Raw genomic sequence first — 19,478 nt, forward strand, 5'->3', positions numbered from 1 at the left:
CTCTATCTTTTTACTTTTCTAGAAACCCCAAAGAGTTAGAGAGAGAGCAACTTTGGTCATGATGCTGGGTGCACCCGGAAAATCGGCCAAACGGCTCTCGTCGCTCTTCTCCCTCGGATCGTCAAAGGAGCCTAAGCAAGACAAACACCAAGCACGAACACACGCCGCCAGCGGCTCGCTCTCCTCTCAGTCTGCAAAATCGGTCGACCATGCCTCAGCATCGTCCCAGCGCACTATTCGACACGCTGCCTCTGTACAGAACTTTCAAGACAGCCAGACCGTTATACCCGCGCCAAGAAATGTCTCTGCTCCTCTCCCAGTCGCAGACCCTCACAGGGACTCCCTCCTGATGCCTCCGCCCTCCCTGGCCGTCGTCAACTCGGATGTAGCCGCAGAATCGTCCTCCAACGAGAACCACAGACGTCGTCAGAGCTGGGGTGGGAGTATCCCAGGGCTTGGTCGTCCTAGGTCTGGAACCGGAACACGCCCGTCAAACCTCAACACTGAGTCCAGACCATCAAAAGGGAGGAGTTGGGTTCCCGGTCGATCGGGAAGAGGCTCAGAGGTGGTTACCGACAGCAGGCCCATGATGAGAGCGTGGATTGCAGGAACCCATCATGAGATGCCTTATGACGTAGACAAGCTGGTAGCCGGTGAAAGGGTAAGTCTAACTTTTGATCCCCCTGCTCGACCGTTATGCCTTGCTTTGTTTTGTTTTTTCTGACCTTTTTTTTTTTTTTTTTTCGTCGTTTAGATTCCAGAGCTCTGGGACGAGCAAGGTGATACTTACGTATACCTGTTTCCTAAAAACACCAATCGCCCACCGTCATTCAAGATCCATTCGTCCATATTCTCCGCCTCGCCAGCGTTGACAGTGATGGCACGTGGTTCAGATCCTGCTTCTCGTACCATGTCTGGCCCAGAGTGTCCTCCCAAGCTACGTCTCTCCGTTCCGGTGTCGCCCCCCGTTTCACCCCAACTAGGTCCCCTCGACGTATCCCAAGAAGGTGACTCGGACGGGAGAAGATCAAGGGATTATCTTCTCGACGAGAGCACCCAGGAACTCCACCTTTATCTGCCTGTTCCTCTGAACAGTGATGTATCAAACAACCGCCCGATCTTGCACGACGACGATGTGGATATGCTGGTCCTGTTCCGAAATACCTTTGCATTTCTCGTTGGACAGTCTCTGATCGCGACGCCACGGTGCCCGACAATCTTTTCGATTTTTATGGAAGTGGCGGGCCTTCTCGATAGATTTGCGTTCTCTAATTTGGACGGCTCAACATTCGGAGAAACGGCGCACTCAAGCTTCGCTAGCTACTGCGAGGAGTTGTGCTTGTTTGATATCAGAAAGAGTCCCGAGAGAACCATCCAGGCCATCGTAATCGCAGAAAAGATGCGTTTCCAGCCACTTTATCACGAAGGGTTCATTCACGGAGTTGGCAACTTCGACGAAATTAAACTGGCCGAAACCTTGAAATTCGACCTCATCTCAGGCGCCAGTCAGAAGCGGCTAGAAAGAGGTTATCTTGATCTCCAAAACCGCTTGAAAGTTGTCCGGGAGAAACTGGATGATTTTGATTTCCCTCAGTTATTCTCCGGCTTTGCAAATTCCACTGTCATGAACGAAGCAAAGGTCATCCGATTCAAAAACTGGAAGAATGCGTGCCTTGCATTCAGGAAACACGTCATGTCGTATTATCGAACGAGATTTGGGTCCTGGCCGCCGAAGGCAAACTCAAAGAAGAACCAATTTGAAGCAAGTGGTCTCAACCGATTGGTTCTGCAGGAGCTATACCAGGACTTTGCGGATCTCTATGACATTCTGGTTGATAGAACATCATTAACGACACGATCGCTCGACATGACTGTCACAGACGTTGAAGCCGATAGCGCCGATGTCCAGCAATCCACCGCCCGAGCGTTGAGGCTGGTTATGAGCGAGTTTGACAGAAGCACCCCTCCCGTGGCACCACCGATCCCGTTCGACATTCCGCTCCAGCCCACCATTCGGACTATCAAGCGGCGACTTGATCCAAAGAAGGAGCCGAAAGAGAGAGCTAAGAAGCTTGCTAGTGGCGAGGTTAATGAGATTCTGCTTGGCTCGTATAATCGCAAGAGCATGAAACCAACGCCTTTCTTGGAGAGCTTCACGCAGTTTGAGCGCCGAGCTGGCAGCGGCAAGAGTACGGACGAGCTATCGGACAATCGCTGTGGCCAATGGCTGTTCATGTATGCGGTGCTCCAGTCTCTCCCCATGCTCGTGGTCGACGCTCAAAACATCCGATTCTGCGAAGGAGTTGAATATTTCCTATGTGTTCCGCCTCGTGGCAACCCCCCATGGTGCAGGGATGATGCAAAAACAGCCCGCAGCTGGTTTGGCGTTGCTGGCGGTTCGGGTCTCGTCAACCTCCCCTCAGATGTCGTCGCAAACGGCGTCGAAGGCGTTTACAGACGCAGCCATTGCTGGCAAGTCGCGACCAAATGGGCAGATCAGCAACAGCTGCTCACAACGGTGATGCCCGAACGTGCACCAGCGAGTCCAATTACTCCGGTATCCCCTTACCAACACCCCACCGCTGGTCCCCCTGCCTTATCCGCTCCCGAGTCGGTTTCCGACAAGCAGCCCACTCCGCTCATCACTCCAGGAACCGTCACACCGCCCATGTTTTCGCTTCCGCTGCCAAATCCAGGGTTCTCGAGAGCCGGAAACAGGTCCTCCATCCACATGGGCCTAGAAGCGTTGCCGCTCCCCGCCGGCGTGGTGCCTGTCGATCCCCCGTCTCGGCCCGTGAGCCACAACCCAAACTTGAGCTTCGATCAGATTCTGGGAGAGACGTCCAGGAAAGCCAAAAAATAAGCGACCATCTTCAATCAACCAAAAAAAAAGGAATCCAAACCAATTGAGCGGTAACTTGAGTCTTGAGAAGTCTCTCCTCCAACAACTTCTGTTCCTTTCTTCTTTTCTTCCCCCTTCCATCCGTTTCAGCATTGCATGGCCTGTTATCATCTTGAAATTTTTTTTTTTTTTTTCTTTTGTTCGCCCTCGATTAATGTTGCTTTGGCATTCTCATTCATGGAGATTCACCACATAGACCCGATTGAGCTTCGCTTCATGATCGCCATTGGCATTTGTACCATTTTGCCATTTTCCTGCTTGTTCCTTTTTTTTTTTTTTTTTTTTTCTTGTTTGTTTGTTTTTTTTTTTTCCTTTCTTCCGAGCAGCGGGATTCTCGACTCACCGCACTTAATCGAATCATAATTTGGCCTTGGCCGGGGTGAGAGCGCACACACAAACACGACTTCGAAGAGAAATGGCGAAAAAGACGAAAAACAACCAACATCAACAACAAAATTTCACAAAATTTTCTCACGAATAACGATATTATTTACCCCCCCTTTTTTACCCCTCTCCTTCTGCAAAATCCACCATTTTCATCTGCCTTGAGCTCTGTTTCCCATTTGGTCCATGATTGCTGTCTGTGTACGTTTCGGTGGTTTTGCTTTGCTGCTTGTTAGTGCCTTCGAGACTTGCAGTTGTTTCTTCAATTCATTTTTTTTTTTTTTTATAGCCAATTAGTTCGCTAGAGGGGGGAAGTGTTAGAGTCGCGTAATCAAAGCAGTTGACGCAATTTTCGCAGCTCCTCCGTTCTGCGTTGACTAGGCATCGCGCTGTAGAGTAACTGGTAGGCCACATTTACTCAGGTGTGATGCGAGGAACTGGTGTGGATATATGTGTCTGTAGATAGAGCCGGGAGTCATCAAGTGCTTTACATATTACCTGCTAGTCGAGTCTTGAGGCTTGCTTAGTTGGTAGGCAGGGTTACTTCGAGCTGAGTGTTACGCGCAGAAGAAGTGAGTATTTATAGAACCATGCAGCAAGGAACTGGGGATCTTCTCGACAGTCATTGCGCAGTGGTCCGGCGTAATGCACAGTTGCTTCGCGAGGGGCAAGCCAGGACAAGGGTGTCTGTCGGATGGAATCGAAATATCGAGCACGGCAGCTCACAACGGGGCTCCCCCAATCCCAAACCAGGTATTCCTGTTTAACTAGCTCGTCTCTGTTGGGACAAATGGACTTCTCCTATCCCAGAGAACAAAGGGTACAGCTACGAACTATCTACGTGCGAGTTACAGTCGCTGCGAAAGATTGGACGCAGTTTGTTGCTCTCCGCCCTATCCTCCCCTTGTCGGGTTGCTGCTCGGCTCTCCAAGCGAATTTCTGCGGCGCAATCCTTTGGCCCCCGACAGACGCCTGCTAGTTCCTCACCCAATCCCACTGTTCAAAACGTTTTGTGTAGTGGATATATAGCGACTGGAGGTGATATAGGTTTTCAGCTGGACTAAAACACGGTTGCTAGCTCTGAGATTGGAGCATCACCAGGAGCAATCATCACCATCGCGAGGCTGGGTTGGGGATATCCAATGGCACATAAAGCACACTTGGGGCCTTTTTTTTGCAAGTGGACTATGGCCATAATGTAAGACTAACTAGTTACAGGGCGCTTGGCCTGCTGTTTGGGACCTCGTTCGCAATGAGACGACTCGAAGATATCAATCCGGCGATGCCCTTCCGCTAGCTTCTTCGTTTGCGGGCCCCATGGGAGAAAGTTGAAGACTTCGACCAGAGGGTCCACTGGCAATGTCACTCAAGCACTCCGTTTCTAGCCTAGTCAACTCGTCCATCAGGGTCTGGGCCAAGTTCATCGTAGTTGAAACGAACAGCCGGGCTGATCATAGCTTTCTGGCAACCAACCTTCTTTTACCATCTGCTTGGTGAGACCTTGGAAAATCGTTTTGATGATAAGCTCATCGAAGGATTGCCTTCCCGCCTGTCTAATTAACTCAAATTCCGTTTCCCCCGCCGGAAATTTGGCTGCTCTGATCATACTACTGGTTAAGTTGCGGAGCGAACCCAAACAACTGTCTCCTGCAACGTTACGCTACTATCCTAAATGGGGTCGCAGGATTTCACGACCACATGATAATCAAAATCCAGGCCGCTCGTGGTCCGCGCGTGAAAGTATATAAAGATGGCGGAATTCTCGTCGACCTGCAGATCAGCCTTAGATGAGAGCTTCGAAGTTTCCCATCCCTTTTTGTGTCCCAAACAATCTCCTCAAGTCATAATCCTGCGTTTATAGCATCCATTGTTCACAATGCGCATACTCCCGCTCCTCTTCCTAGCCATCTCTCCGGCTCTCAGTAAGCTGGTTGTGGATTATCAAGCTGCACGAGGCGATGATCCCAGCGTGATGGGCTATCTTAACCTGGAGGCCAAGCGCGGAAAGAGGGTGCTTGAACACCGACCGGACTTGTACATCAAGAAAGGAAAGGATCCCAAGGGTGTCGCCTGCGCCCACTTCCATCGCAAAAAGGGGAATATCCGAGCCGAATACCATGCGCTCAATAAAGTAACGAAGAAAAACAAGACATATACCATTCGATACGAATTCTCGCTAGGACAAGTGCAGCAGAGTCTCATGGTTTGGCAGATGTCAGTGATAAATCTCCAACCCCTACCTAGCCAGAGGCAAAGCTGACAGATCTTTACTTTTTCTTTTCTCTCACTCCCCTCTCTAGGAAGGAATATTTGACAAATAACCCAACGGACGGCGGCGCGAACGTCCCGCTCGCCTTGAAGATCTCCAAAGATAAACTCCAGCTTCAATACCAACCCGCGTGGGGCGTCCCGCGCGAGGTTCTCTGGGAGACCACTGCCAAAACCAACACAAAATACCGCGCCGATATCGTCATGCGCACCGGGTCTCCTGGCTGGGTTCAGTTCTCCTGGAACGGCAAGGCTCAGAAGCTCGGCAAGAGCCAGAAGACCAAGTACCCAGCGATCACCTTCCCTGGACGTTCTGACCCGAAGTTCGGAGCGTACGGGGGTGCTGAGATCGATATTGACACTTATGTGTATCGGGCGCAGATTGATGAGAAGTAACAAGCTAGGCCATTGCGGGATTGGCATCAGGGACTTGCGTGAAGGGGAGAAAATAAATAGATAAATTTGTGTACTTTCGGCCGCATAGCTAGCTTCATCCTCTTTCCTGCGCCTCCTGTCTTCGCTTTCTTCCTGTTGAGCAGCTCATCTCATCCTGCCATGCTTGTTAGTTGAATTCCTTCCAACTGACCCAGCCACACATCAGCACTCTGTTGGCTGAGGGCTGAAGCCTGATAAATACAATCTTAATGCACTCCTCACAAGTGACGGTGTCTCAAGCAAGGACCTGCAGAGAGAGTGTTGACGGCCAACTATAACTTCGTAGTGCAGAACCTTTCCATGTTAGTTTTTAGCTGGAGGTTGGTGCTCCAGTCGGAAAAGGTGAATTTCCGCGCTTCGGGCGTGGCAATGACTCACGGCGGGACTCTCTGGCGCAGCGTCGATTCGCAACTTTTGTTGGCTGCGGACAGCTCAAGATCTGACTCACATCGAGATCCCCTTTGAAACCCAGAAATTACGCTGTCCACCCCGGTGTCTCTCTGATTCGCCTGTTGTGTGTGTTCTACCAGGCAGAAGGTCCTTCCATCCTCATGCAAACCGGGGACGCTGAACATCGCAGACCACTCCAGGTCGTAACAAGCCGCGCTAACGTAGCAATTCGTCCAAAGGGCTTGACTCATCCTTAAAGAAAGGCTCAATTGGTGCTTGCTGTGAATTTCTCTGGCGAGTTCGCTGTCAGAGGTCCTTTACATCTACAGATAATGCGTCAGTGCATGGAGTAGTGGCTGTACGCCAGCCGATGACGAGGTCGGTGATCCTGAGCACGGTTGGAACAGAGTTCCATCGCTTTTTTGAACGCATTTATCGACTAAATATATAATGCCCAAGTATTCCTGCAAATTGCATGGAGACCACCACCATCCCCCGACGTCCCCCCCAGAGCCATCCCGTGGCCATTTCCTCCGCCAGTAGAGGCGTTAGTTGAGAGTTGCTTTCTTTCGTTCTTCTTCTTCTTCTTCTTCCTCATTTCTAGTTTTTATATACCCCTTTTAGTTTATTCTCTTTGGAATCCCATTATTCTGTCTAAAGTCACGGGCGTCGTGAAATATGGCGTCTTCTTCCGATCAGCTTTCATCTTCTAAAAGTCTATCCCTCCGTTTCAAGCAAACCGCTTTATGCATTGTCCCTCCTGAGCGTCTATGTGGCGAAATTGACCGTCTCCGGTCTTTCTACGACCAGACGTATGGGCGATGGCCGCCTCATGTCAATCTTCTTTATCCGTTTGTTGCTGGCGAGTCTCTTCCGGAAGCAACTGCACTCATTGGAGCGAAGTTGAAGGCCTGGAATGAAAACTTCGGTCCTCCTGATATCAGCATACTTTTGGACAAAGCGGATTATATCGCTCCAGGGAAAGGCAACCTCGTCCATTTGGTACCACGTTCACTTGGCGATGGAGCAACTCTGCAGCATCTCCGAAACGTCATTCTTGAAGCGTTGGGGCAGGATGATGCCGCGAAATACAATCCCCATCTTACCGTCGGTCAGACTAAAGCACATAACGACCATTCCCGAGACTCACTGCTATCTAAAGCACAGCTACTGTCAGCGATCGAATGGAAAGTTGAACGGCTGGTTGTTCTCATTCGTGAAAATGCGAGATGTAAAGGCTCCAAATTCACCAGGATGCGGGTTTGGGGTACGATTGACCTATCTGGGCGTGTTATGATTAACGATATCGGTAATCCATGTGACGAAGAATCGTGGTATAATTCGGAAACGGTTTTTGGAAAATTGAGCGGCCCTGAAGCCCTCGTTGGTGAGGAAATGACAACGTACCAGTTTCCACTGGACAGTCACTTTTGGAGACCCTGTGCCAAAGCCGTCGATGAAGATGCCACCAGAGAGCCGAATCCAGATATCTTCGCGATTTCGAGCTATAACGTTCTCGTTGAACTCCCCTATCCACCTCCCAGGGAAAGGTACCCTGCCTTGATTCGCAACATCCTTTCGCAATCAGCTCTGGCAGATGTTCTGGTCCTGCAAGAAGTCTGTGATGATTTCCTGTCTCATTTGCTCACTCTAGATGAGGTTCGAAACCGCTATACGTTTGCTACACATGGGCCACCGCACCAGGAAGGATGTGGACCGTTGCCTTTGCAGCGGAATGTCGTAGTTCTGAGCCGCTTCAAATTCACCTGGGAAAATGTCACTTTCGGACAACGTTACAAAAGTGCTATCGTTCTTAAAGTGAATGATGTTGGGAAACGAAGCGAAAATTCGGAATTCTTACCTCTCATCATCGCTGCGGTTCATCTGACATCTGGCCTGGCTGACTCTAGAGTCTCTTCTAAAGAATCTCAGATACGGAGCCTCTATAAATTTCTGGACCAGAACTACCCAAAAAATCCTTGCATAATTGCCGGAGACATTAACATCCCGACATCCGCTATCACAATTCAAAAGGCAATAGATGAAAGACTGCTCTCACCCGAAAAGGCAAAAGTTCTGCCACGCCTGGAATCACTACTCTCTGAATATCGATTCCAGGATGCATGGGTCATTGCTCGTGCTGGAGCCAAGGATCTTCTGTCTGCCAAAGTCCGGATCCAAAGACCCATAGAAGATATATCTGAGGGTGAGGAAGGGGCAACGTTTGACCCAAAACAGAATCCACTTGCTGCCGCTTCAGCAGGTTTGGAGGGTCGTCCACAGCGCTACGATAGGATCCTTACGGACAGACATGGGAATCTTAGGGTTACTGAGTTTAATATGTTCGGTTTTCCTGACGAAGATATGGATATCCCTTATCATTGCAACATTGAGGACGAAACTGCTGAAACCAGATTCGGTAGTGATCACTGGGGAGTCAGAGCTACGTTCAAAGTGCTCGCTGAATCACAAATAGCCGATACTACCGCTGATATATCGATCCCAAGTTCGCTAGCGACGCCAGCTAATCTTTCTGATAAACATGACTTAGACTTGTGCCTGCGGGAACACTCGATGGTGCCGACGAAGGAAGACATTAGCAAAAGAACCGCCGTTCTGGATCTTCTTCGGAATGTCATAATCCATGGCTCCGCGGCTCGAGTCGACGAGAATGGTCATAGTAACAATGAGCCAGACATTGCCATGGTCCTCGTCCCCGTCGGTTCCTATGGCCTGGGTGTCTGGAGCCCATCCTCCGACGTCGATTGCCTATCTATTGGACCGATTAGCTCTAAAATCTTCTTTGCTATTGCGGAGCAGCGACTACGAAGGGCCGCTGATTCAGGTATCAGGATCTTGCGAAAAGTGAAAGCGGCCACAGGAACTATGATAGAGCTTGAAGTGAACGGGATCAAGTGTGATCTGCAGTACTGCCCTGCCGCCAGGGTTGTTGAAGGGTAGGCTTTCCCTGTGCACTATCCGGGCCTTTCTTCTTCTTGATCATAGACTAATCCCTGTCTGCAGATGGCAGAGAATATCGCTATCGCCGCCAGACGATCCGATATTTGACTTATCATATCAGGCGTTGACGAAACTTCAAGCATTCAGAGATCTCGATTATATTCGGCGCAGCATTCCAGACCTGGCAGCATTCCGAACAGCTCATCGTTTCATAACAGCATGGGCAAAACATCGTGGTGTCTACCTTTCCAGATTTGGCTACCTTGGTGGAATTCATATTACTATGATGCTTTCTAGAGTTTTCAAACTGTTCTGTGGTGAAGTAAGAGTAACCTCGACGGATATGATTTACAGGTTCTTTCAATATTACGCGGACTTTGATTGGGAGCATAAAACCGTGTTCGACCCTTTCTTTTTTGAAAGTACGCCACGCTATCGTCGGTATGCCAACGAGCCGATGGTTATTCTCACAATCAATGTTCCGCTCATCAACGTAGCGAGGGCAACTGCAGGTTCTGCTAGGACAATAGTCGAGGAGCTACGACGAATGGCGCAATTAATGTCAGATCCAGACATGACTTGGTCGAAACTTCTTAACAGCACGGTGTCAACATTGGAGCCTTCAGAGGAGTTTCTAACGGCCTATAGCAGCTATATTAAGATTCATGTCCAATACTGGGGGATCTCTCTGGCTAAAGGGAAGACGCTTTTGGGTTGGCTTGAATCAAGATGTGTCCGCCTTTTAAATGGTGAGTAGATCTATGATATACCTATGGGCACTTTCGCTAATCTATGCGATTAGATATTGATCGGAAGCTACCAAGCATTTATGCGAGAATGTGGCCCGCGAGATTTTCTTCAAAGGATGCCATGAGCGATGATTCAGAATACCAAGGGTGCTATTTGATCGGTCTTACGAAAAGAGAGACCGAAGGAACTGAAGCTATGACCAAGGAAGAGCGGAAACAAAGCCTGGACCTGATGATGAGGGTTTTAGAGAAATTCAAAACCCAAATCCAAGAGGAAACAAAATATTTCGACCCTACGACGGCTTGGCTAGATGTCACCCACGTCAAACAGTCTGAGCTTGGCGCTCTTAAGCTCGATGGGCGAGACTGGGGAGAATGTATTCCCACCGAAGAGCTATCCGACTCGGAAGACGAAGAAGAGGAAAATATTGACATCCAGGCCGATGAAGTAGCTGCTGCCGTCGCCGCAGAGCGAGCGGCTCGCAAGTCCGGCTCGTCAAAAGCAGCAGCCACGGGCGTTCCAGGTGCAAAACTGCGGCCAGCAGCAGACATCCTCAGCCGTCTTCGCTGGGATCCGAACATCGACTCGGGTGATTTTGTGGTGGGGTATGATGACCGGTTCCTAGGAAGTCTGGAGATTCCGCTAGATAATTGGAAGACGGAGCAGACCGACGAGGAATTTATTCCACAGCATAGGATCCTGTACTTCAGGAGGAAGAGTGATGGGGTGGTGATTTGGGATAGGGAGAGTAAGAAGGATTTGGTCTTTGGGAGTGGAGTGATGCCGGAAAATCAGGATGTCGGCTTTGCTTGAGCGGAATGGCTTCGTTCTGGAGCAGTCGCTGAAGAAGAAAACCGGCCCAACTAGCCCTTTGCTCGACTTGGCAGAAAGCTCAGCAGCTGGCAATATGTAGCAGTGTCTTATAAAAAGCTGGAAGAGACATGATAATCCGGAGTTTTCTTAGCAAGCGAATCGGGTATATCCTATACAAGTAGCATGCTGTTGTCCTGTACATTTTTCTGTAAAGCAATCCAGAACTCCGTACTCCGTTTCTTTGCACATGCAATGACGACCTCCCCTGTGATCCGGGCTGGGGCCAAAAGGGGAAAAAGGGAGAAAAAAAGGAATATAGGTAACTAATTTGGACTTGTTATATAATTCGCCAACTCGTCGTGACTTTGCCCCATACAAACACCCCGCCCGACCCCATTCACGACTCCGCACCGTATTAAGGATATATAATCTGCGCTTTACAGCTCCTTCTTCAAGAAATGCTCCGGTTTGTGGGTCGTCTCATAATCGACGTGAACATGTGCGCGCTCCACGTCCGGGAGACTCTCGAGTTTGAACTGGAGTTCTTCCGCTACGTCATGCGTTGCTCGGAGGGATGCCTCGGGGTCCATCACGATGTCGACTTCCACGAGAAGACGGGGTCCGGAGGTATAGGCACGAACGGTGTCGATGGCATTAATCAGGGGTGAGTGGGTCATTGCTTTTTAGAACGGGCAAAGTTAGCTCAGCAAAATCAAAAGACGAATCGAGTCCAGTTGATCGGGTGCTTACAGATATAAGTGATTAGTTGTTGCATTTCGGTATCTGCCGTAACGCCGATGATCAGTTGAAATTCGGAGTATGCGGTTTTCGACCACAGGGCGGAGATCAGGACCGAGAGGATCAAGGCGCCCATGGGGTCGATCCACCATCGCAGCTTACTTCCTCCGACGGAAGTCAGGATACCAAAGCCGTTGATTAACAGGTCATTTCGGTGATCTTCCCATAAAATTCTGACTTGGGAGTACTGGTTTCTAAGCGCCCAGCAGTACAGGAATAGGAGGAATTTCGTGGCAAAAGCGATGCTGACTGCGATGACGGGCGGTAGACTGAATCGTAAAGTCTCCTCCTCGCTCCCGTCAACCAAGTCTCGAATCGAGAAGGCGATCAGGATGAGCGACACGGCCATCATCAGAAAGCAGAAGCATATGTTTCCGGCGGTCTCAATACGGGCCTTTCCGGCCGGGAACTTGCGTGCGTCGACCCGCTTTACGGCTTTGTGGCACAGGAGCAAGGTCAGGTTGGAGAGTGGATCGAACACCGAGTCTGCCATGGTGGTGAAGAGCGACAGGGACCCAGACGCGATGGCGCCGTAGAGCTGGAGGATGGACAAAACCACATTTGCGGCGAAGCTGCCGTAAACGGCGATCCTGTAACGCAATTGGTTCTGCGTGTTGAGTTCGCGGGCGAGTCGAACGTGCTCATCGACCGGTTTTAGCAGTCGCTCGATATTAGCGTTCTGGGACCTGTAAAATCCCTGGAGCTGTTTCGCAGAGGATTTGGTGCCATTTGGCTTTGGAAACTTGCGTCGTCGAGCCGTGTTTGCCGGGATAGAGTCGATCTCGGCGTCGCTCTTGAGCTTGGAAGAGAGTTGGAAAGGGTCATTTTCTCGTGTGTAGCGGGGAGGGCGGCCTTCTTCGTCGGACGAGTTGTTCATCATGGCTGGATAGGAGTAGGGAATCGCTTCAATGCCGGTGCTTGTACCGAGCGGCGGAGGAGGAGGAGGAGGATGTGGTGGGAGCGAATCGCACAGGTGGCGTGGAGGCGAGGGAGGTGCGGCCATGTCGGTGCGAGGGTGGAGGTGGTACGGAGGCACCACATGCGCGTGCGAAGGACGTCTGCCGTCCGCCATTGACCGACCAGTGTGCGAGTACGAAGAGACGGCGTGTTTTGGTGTGAACTGGCGAGTGTCGGGCTAGCGCATCGGACTGATGGGATTTGCTGCTGCGCCGCTGATCTCGGCGGCGGCGACGGCAGCGCCCTTGCCGCTGATTGGCGCGGAACAGATCTTGATAAGATAATCTGGCTTGGCATCGGCGATATCTCTAGCCAGATCGGGACTAGAGCGCGGTCGAGCCCCTTGGCGCAACGGTATAGTTCACGTGACCATGTCTCCTGGCGGGAGCGGACGACGACATCGTCTGCTCGCTGCACTTCATCGCCGGCGACAGACAGTCTGTGGAGTGTGCGAGAGAGAGCAGAGCAAGACCTGATGTCTGCGGCCTCGGATGCTGGTCTTGGTGAAAGCCATCCTGGACATCCAGAGAGCTCTGTTACGCTGTGTGTGCTTCCTCATCTCTTTATGGCTAAGAGGGCCTTTTTCTTTTGTACCATTACGCCTTCTAGCTTTCATGTCCTGGCACCCTATCTTTGTTCTAAAAGGATAATATCTTAGAGGAAGGATGCCTGTTCATGCTCAGTGGGATATTCACATCACCACCTTCATCCTGGGCAGGTGCCGGCAGCTTCATTCTAAACAGCCCCAACTATAAATTCCCCCCAGTGTGCAGGGCATTCAAACATCCAATTTGCCTTGAATTGGGGAAGAGGGCCGGGAAGGGGTCCTGAAAATGCCTGGAATTTGCCTATGCAAAGGTGTTCCTCACGGCAACAGTCCTCTTTGCGTTTGTTATCACGAAACATCCATACGGCACTGAGCTGAATGTGTTGCTCCGATTACATCAAGTGCCGTATCGAAAGTATTCCTGATCTCCCCTATAAATATTGCCTCCATGGATTTAAAACTTGCTCTCTTTTTTTCTCAAGCAGTGTCATTCACCTCCATCCTTTCAGCATTTTGGAAAAGGAGCCTTCACTCAAACAGGAGCTCAGCTCACGGTCTATCTTCTCCCAGCACCTACGTGCTGGGTCTGTCCTGACGTGCCTTAAACTCCTGCTCTGCCTTCTCATTCATCGCATCTGTTAAGCATTCTTGAACACCCGACAAAATCATTGCAAAAATCAGACAAGCTTAACTTCTCGTCTTCCTCTTTTTTTTTTTTTTTTTTTTTTTTTCCTCTTTCTTCAAAATGCCTGCTCATTTGGATGACTCCCCCATGCTTCCATATCTTGTTCGAAGGGATTCCTTCCTGTCTACACGCCGCATTTATGGTCCTCATCTTACAGTTAACTTCAAACCCGATAAATCCTGGCCACCGAGTCGCGTCCCAACCGACGTGTTCTTTCTGATCAGTCAATACTTGACCAAGGCTGATCTCGCTCGGCTTCGGCTAGTGAATCGCGAGTTTGCATTGAAGCTTGATTATCTCTTCTTCTACAAGGTGTCGGTTCCATTATCGCCCGACTTCTATGTGGCAAACACACAGAAAGAGGACGATGTGGGCGTTTTTGAAAGAGTTGGGGCTAATATCACAAAGTTTGGGATTACTCTGGACATTGATGAAGGTATGAGATAATTTCCCCCTGCTTTTCGTTGATTCTAGGGCTTATTAGTGGTGTTCATAATCGTCGTTGCCACAATAGCCACTTTATTGCTGCCTCCCCTTCCCGCCAATCCTATCTGCCCAAAGCTCTTCGGTTCGGGTGAACATGACCGACTAGATCGCGACCGGGTGTTTTATCAACGGCTCAGAGACACGGAGCTGCTCGTATGTCGGCGCTGGCGGATGGTAAAGGCCTTTTCCCACTTAACAGCGATGAAGGAATTGGCACTTAGTTTCAACACCGGACTGGGTTGGGTGTCACCTCCCGTATTCAATCGTTTCCAGCCCATATTTCTACAGCCTCCAGTGGTCTTTCGAAAAAGGCATTTGCATCTGTCTCCCCACCAGTATTTGTTGCCAAATGATATCGTCCGGTCTGGTACAAGGGTTGCTCCTGGTCCATATGTGTTGTCAGCCTGTGGTGAGAGAGCAGGTAAGTAATATGTCTAACTTTCATTTGCACACCAAGTTTTAGAATACTGAGAAACGTTTTCCATTATAAATGTTTACGAATCTTTGGATCTGTCTAATGTACTCTGCAGTAACTACATGGTATGGCACTGATGGCTCACGATTTTGTGAAACATGTCGTCATCAATCGCAAATCGAGCTCCTAGCTGAAACCTCATCGGTGATCCAAAGATTCTTCTCTTCATTCTTCCTGGCGGTCATTGATAACGGCCAGGTCTTCCAGAATGTGCATACACTTACGTTCTCTGGCATCTCCTCCGGGTTATTACACAATTTGAACAACTTGGAGTTTTTTGCCTGCTTCCGTGGCTTGAAGTCACTCAGCATCCTTGTCTATGCAGACTGGAGGAAGTTCGATGAGGGTCGAACGAGTCTACAGCAAATACTACCAAGTGAGGCTCGTTATGAGTTCTACCAGATACTTCAGGAACAGATATTGCCACTGTCGAATATCGAGTCCTTGACATTGGGTTATATCGGAGGAGGCGAGCATGCTCACGGCGCCCTCGTCCGCAACCGAAACATTCTCCCGGCTCCAATTATGCGTGAACCAGCGACTTCGGCCATGGGGAAAGCAAGAAACTCGGTCATCTGGTTTAAACACGTAAAATCACTCACATTCGAGAACTGTTGGTTTGCACCCTCCGCGTTGATTCAATTCTTGACCCATTCGAAAAGGAGCCGTTTGGAGAACTTAGTTTTTGATTCGTGCTCTTTGGCTTCGACTCCTGGCCGCAAGGATCACGCGTTGATTCGGTGCGGCCATGGAACGTACCCAGCGTGGAGGAAGTATAACCGTCGGGTCCCGTCTGGCATCTGGATTTCGATTCTGGCACAGTTCGGGCCGTACCTCCCGCTTACCGACCCAAACCTGCCCGCATCCTCGCAGTTTTCGGATCTGAAGCTGCCAAAACGCAAGCCTCTTGACAACCTTCGTCGGATGGATTTTGTTTCTTGTGGATATGTTTTGCTGGGCCCGTTTTACAACCAGACCAATCTCGTCGTGGATGAAAAGAGCAACGATCTGAGACGCGCGGAGACGGAGAAGCGGCTTCGGGAGGCCGTGCGCGATGTTGACGTGTCCAACGCGCCCGTGTATGCACCTTTTACCAAGCAGGTGTACGACGGAGATAACCTTCTTGGAAGCATTATCCAGTCGATTGACGAGCGTGAAGAGTATACGCTGGCGACGGGATATAATTTCATGTTTGGCTGGCCTGCAGGAGACGGACTCCGGCGGCTTGTTGAAGAGGATGGATGGAAGCCTGGAGGAACAGGGAGATTTACCGGGAGGGTTGCTCGTCCTGAAGAGAAAGATGCTGAGGCTTGATAAGTTTACTCGGCGTCTATTGATTTGCCAGGTTCATGGGTCTGAATTCCTTGCCCCCGTTTGCAAGTAGGCCCCTTTTTTTTCTACTAGTCTCTGAAAACAAAATTTTCTCGTCTATGGATTTGGGCTCGGATCTCTGGAACGGGCCTCGAAAGTGATGCCCATACTCGATTTTCCTAACCTACAGAAATTTATGGGTTGCAAACCACGGAGGATGGGGTTCGTGAAAACCGCCACTCAGTTTGGAATCTGGAGCGTAAGATCCATGGTTATTATTCCCCACAGGGTTATCTGGCCCAAATCCCCGCTTGTTTCACGTACTCTTGTACATAACTATGTAACTCTCCTATGTAGTTATGTGGTGAGGTACTCCGTACTCGAACCGTTGGAATCCCAGCGATGCAACAGTGGCTGAGACCACATCGTGCTAATAATTAGTTAGTTAAGGTAGTTAGTTATGTATTCAAGTCGCGCACCAGACTTCAGGAGAATGCGCGTCGACCGCGCCGTTGAATCGGTTTATCTGGCCACTCTTTGGCCGCGGATGCCGTGACGAGAGCGGCCACGCGTCCTCTGCCCGGTGGCCATTGGGATCAAGAGAAGGACGCGGCGGTGGTATACGTCAATGTAGACCTAACTAGTCAACTAAAAGAGTGACGCCGGAGTAAGCTTCACCAAAAGCTGGTTCACGCTGGGGAATGCCGGCCGTGGTCGGCGCGTACATGATAGTTAACCATCGGTTGGCTGCATGGGAGAAGCAGTTCGACTTGGGGGCCGGCCGGCTGTCAATCACTCCTTGGCTTGCAACGAACCAACTCGTCCCCAAGTTACATAGTTGGTTAACTAGTTAGTTATCCTCGCTGCCTCTCGTTCGGCGAGCTCGCTTTCGTCGCTGCTCTCACTTTCGCTCATTTCTTTGCTGATCGATTGCCTGTTTCCTTTTTTTTTTATTTTTTTGTTTTTTCAAACGCTGTGCACAATACAAACCTCCCCTCCCCCGAATTATTGCGACCGTCAAGCACAAGGCGAGAATGAAGCGCCTGGTTGGGACCATTAAGCGGACAAGTGAGTTATCGCTATTCATCAGTCTCCACACCAAAAGTCCATCATGAATGTTTGCCAGGCATTTATTTCTTGCTCATACTAACCTGGATCAGGTACCACGTTCCATAGGTCTAATGGCGCATCACATTCTCAAGACTCCCTCGAGGATACGATCATAAAAGCACTCGTGAGTTTGTCCACCGTTGGTGTAAGCGCCCGCTCGTGAACCCAGGCTGACTGACTGCTGGCGAAAGACGGCCTTCTGCGACTCTGGCACTATGCACAATGCTGTAGGCGCGCCCACGAAGATATTCTCTCTAATACTCGCGTGCACCGGTTCTAACCTGAATTTTCCCCCGTGCACCCAGGGCGATGAATACCTCCATCTTCCCACCATCGTCGAAGCGGCCGAATCGAGCCCCTCCGCCGCCAAAGCCGCCGCGAACCGGCTCCACAAGTACTTGTCAAAACCGAACTCGCCGCACGAACAGCGCCAGTACAATGCGATCATGCTAATTCGAATATTGGCCGATAATCCCGGACCTACCTTCACGCGCAACATCGATTCCCGCTTCGTTTCGTCGCTGAAGATCCTGCTGAGAGACGGGCAGGATGTCAGCGTGCAGCAGATCCTGAGGGAGACCCTGGAGTTCCTGGCAACCACGAAGGCGGGCGATACCAATCTTACGGAGTTGAACAGCATGTGGAGTAAGGAAAAGGACAAATTCGTGAAGCAGTTTGGTATTCATCCGGTTAGTGAGATCGTTTGTGCTCTGTCCGAGCTTGGGGGGATTTTGGTTCTAACATCGGGTCTGTCCGCCTTCAGCTCCAAAGACCCAACCAAGGCATGTATCCTGGATACCGCCAGGATTTCTTCTCCAGCGATCGCAGAGTAAAGAAGCTGCCCACGCCAGAAGAGCTCGCAGGGCGGGTCTCGGAGGCGGCCACATCTGCAAAGCTACTCTTGCAGATGGTGCAGTCTACACCGCCATCCGAATTCTACCAAAATGACATGCTCAAGGAATTTGCCAATCGATGCCAAAGGGCGTCTCGATCGATGCAGGCGTACATGGAGGCGACGGATCCTTCGCCTGACGAAGAGACCATGATGACACTCATCGAGACAAACGACAAACTCTCCGTCTCCCTGTCGAAATACCAGCGGGCACAACTAAACGCGAGAAAACATCTCAAAGCAACGCAGCCGGAGACACAGCTTGACCAAGCGCCCCAGTCGAATTACAGACCGGTCTCGCCGCTGGGCGAACCTACCGTCGTCCGTCCATCTAAACCCCACGTCCCGATCCTCTCTATTCCCCGAAAAGCGCTGAAGAAATTCCACCGCGATCCGGCTCGGCAGGAAATAGCTACTGCTAATACGCAAGCGGCCACGACCTACCCGCCCCCAGGCGACGACTTGTCCCCACTGGATCCCGCGCCTCCACCAAGCGTGATGCCCCATTCGCACATCTCAGGTGCACCCGAACAACAAAGCTACCAGTACAGACCCGGCGAATTCCAGGTCGAAAACCCGTTCGCAGACAAATTCAGCACGGCTGACGACAGGTCGCACGATCTCTACGATAATAAGGATAATAATAATAGTAATCATCACAGCGACATTGACGATTTTAGACGCGATGGACAGCTCCATCCCGCCATGCAGGATCGGGATTTCTCGGCTGCGGAGCCGATTGGCGTGGCGAGGACGACGACAACGACCACCGGAGCCGCTCCGGGAATGAGCAGCACGTATTATCCCGGCGGACATGACACTTTGTTTGATAGCGATTTTAGTTTACCGCCAGCGCATCATAGCAGCAATGTCTCCAGGATGTGATTCAGTTGATGAATATACTTTTGTATTTGTGTTTTGATACATTATTTCCTTTTTCTTTTGTCTTTGTTTTGCAGCCTTAGTTCTTATACCAGTGATTGTCTAACCGACGTGGGTAATGCCCTGTTTCAGCCCTTTATGATATCAAGAGTTGATTTCTGATAAGATTATGTATGCGCCGATATGCATGTATGTACATTTTTGTTTCTCCAAAGTCCAATGCTCACGTTTTTAAACAGCTATGCATCCGCTCTAAATGCTTACCTTTGTTCTCATCGTCGATTACTTTTTGTTTTGCCCCATTCAATCACTCAACAGCTTTTTGTTAGATTTCCTTTGAATAGTGATGCCTTTTTGCCTACGAATCCTGCTACATCAGTGATAGGTTACAAACATAGCAAACTAGATCCGCTCCTTTTTTAAGGCTCTGAG

The 19,478-nt window shown here is 50.2% G+C and overlaps 7 protein-coding genes across 7 annotated transcripts; 6 read left to right on the forward strand and 1 right to left on the reverse strand.

Moving 5' to 3' along the window:
• Nucleotides 1-58: 58 nt before the first annotated feature.
• On the forward strand, nt 59-2,863 carry CIMG_03179 (uncharacterized protein; the record flags this gene model as incomplete). Its single annotated transcript, XM_001243737.2, has 2 exons — nt 59-661; nt 755-2,863. The coding sequence occupies 2 exons, from the start codon at nt 59-61 to the stop codon at nt 2,861-2,863; spliced, it is 2,712 nt and encodes a 903-aa protein (XP_001243738.2).
• A 1,013-nt stretch (nt 2,864-3,876) lies between these two features.
• Nucleotides 3,877-4,350, forward strand: CIMG_03180 (uncharacterized protein; the record flags this gene model as incomplete). Its single annotated transcript, XM_001243738.2, has 2 exons — nt 3,877-4,039; nt 4,097-4,350. 2 exons carry the CDS (start codon nt 3,877-3,879, stop codon nt 4,348-4,350), a joined length of 417 nt encoding a protein of 138 aa, XP_001243739.2.
• Nucleotides 4,351-5,098: 748 nt separating this feature from the next.
• Nucleotides 5,099-6,212, forward strand: CIMG_03181 (uncharacterized protein). Its single transcript, XM_001243739.2, has 2 exons — nt 5,099-5,500; nt 5,587-6,212. The coding sequence occupies exons 1-2, from the start codon at nt 5,163-5,165 to the stop codon at nt 5,948-5,950; spliced, it is 702 nt and encodes a 233-aa protein (XP_001243740.1). The 5' UTR covers nt 5,099-5,162; the 3' UTR covers nt 5,951-6,212.
• A 257-nt stretch (nt 6,213-6,469) lies between these two features.
• Nucleotides 6,470-11,270, forward strand: CIMG_03182 (uncharacterized protein). The gene is made up of 3 exons (XM_001243740.2): nt 6,470-9,336; nt 9,404-10,089; nt 10,143-11,270. Exons 1-3 carry the CDS (start codon nt 7,058-7,060, stop codon nt 10,901-10,903), a joined length of 3,726 nt encoding a protein of 1,241 aa, XP_001243741.2. The 5' UTR covers nt 6,470-7,057; the 3' UTR covers nt 10,904-11,270.
• CIMG_03183 (cation diffusion facilitator family transporter) lies at nt 11,016-13,009 on the reverse strand. The gene is made up of 2 exons (XM_001243741.2): nt 11,654-13,009; nt 11,016-11,582 (listed from the first exon to the last, which is right to left on the reverse strand). The coding sequence occupies exons 1-2, from the start codon at nt 12,771-12,773 to the stop codon at nt 11,341-11,343; spliced, it is 1,362 nt and encodes a 453-aa protein (XP_001243742.2). The 5' UTR covers nt 12,774-13,009; the 3' UTR covers nt 11,016-11,340.
• Nucleotides 13,010-13,950: 941 nt separating this feature from the next.
• On the forward strand, nt 13,951-16,534 carry CIMG_03184 (uncharacterized protein; the record flags this gene model as incomplete). The annotated part of the gene is made up of 3 exons (XM_001243742.2): nt 13,951-14,326; nt 14,375-14,797; nt 14,907-16,534. 3 exons carry the CDS (start codon nt 13,951-13,953, stop codon nt 16,163-16,165), a joined length of 2,058 nt encoding a protein of 685 aa, XP_001243743.1. The 3' UTR covers nt 16,166-16,534.
• Nucleotides 16,535-17,141: 607 nt separating this feature from the next.
• CIMG_03185 (uncharacterized protein) lies at nt 17,142-19,470 on the forward strand. Its single transcript, XM_001243743.2, has 5 exons — nt 17,142-17,230; nt 17,323-17,396; nt 17,464-17,499; nt 17,578-17,961; nt 18,036-19,470. The coding sequence occupies exons 1-5, from the start codon at nt 17,197-17,199 to the stop codon at nt 19,047-19,049; spliced, it is 1,542 nt and encodes a 513-aa protein (XP_001243744.2). The 5' UTR covers nt 17,142-17,196; the 3' UTR covers nt 19,050-19,470.
• The last annotated feature ends 8 nt before the right edge of the window (nt 19,471-19,478 follow it).

Source organism: Coccidioides immitis (assembly GCF_000149335.2).
Source record: "Coccidioides immitis RS genomic scaffold supercont3.6, whole genome shotgun sequence".
NCBI lineage: Eukaryota > Fungi > Ascomycota > Eurotiomycetes > Onygenales > Onygenaceae > Coccidioides > Coccidioides immitis.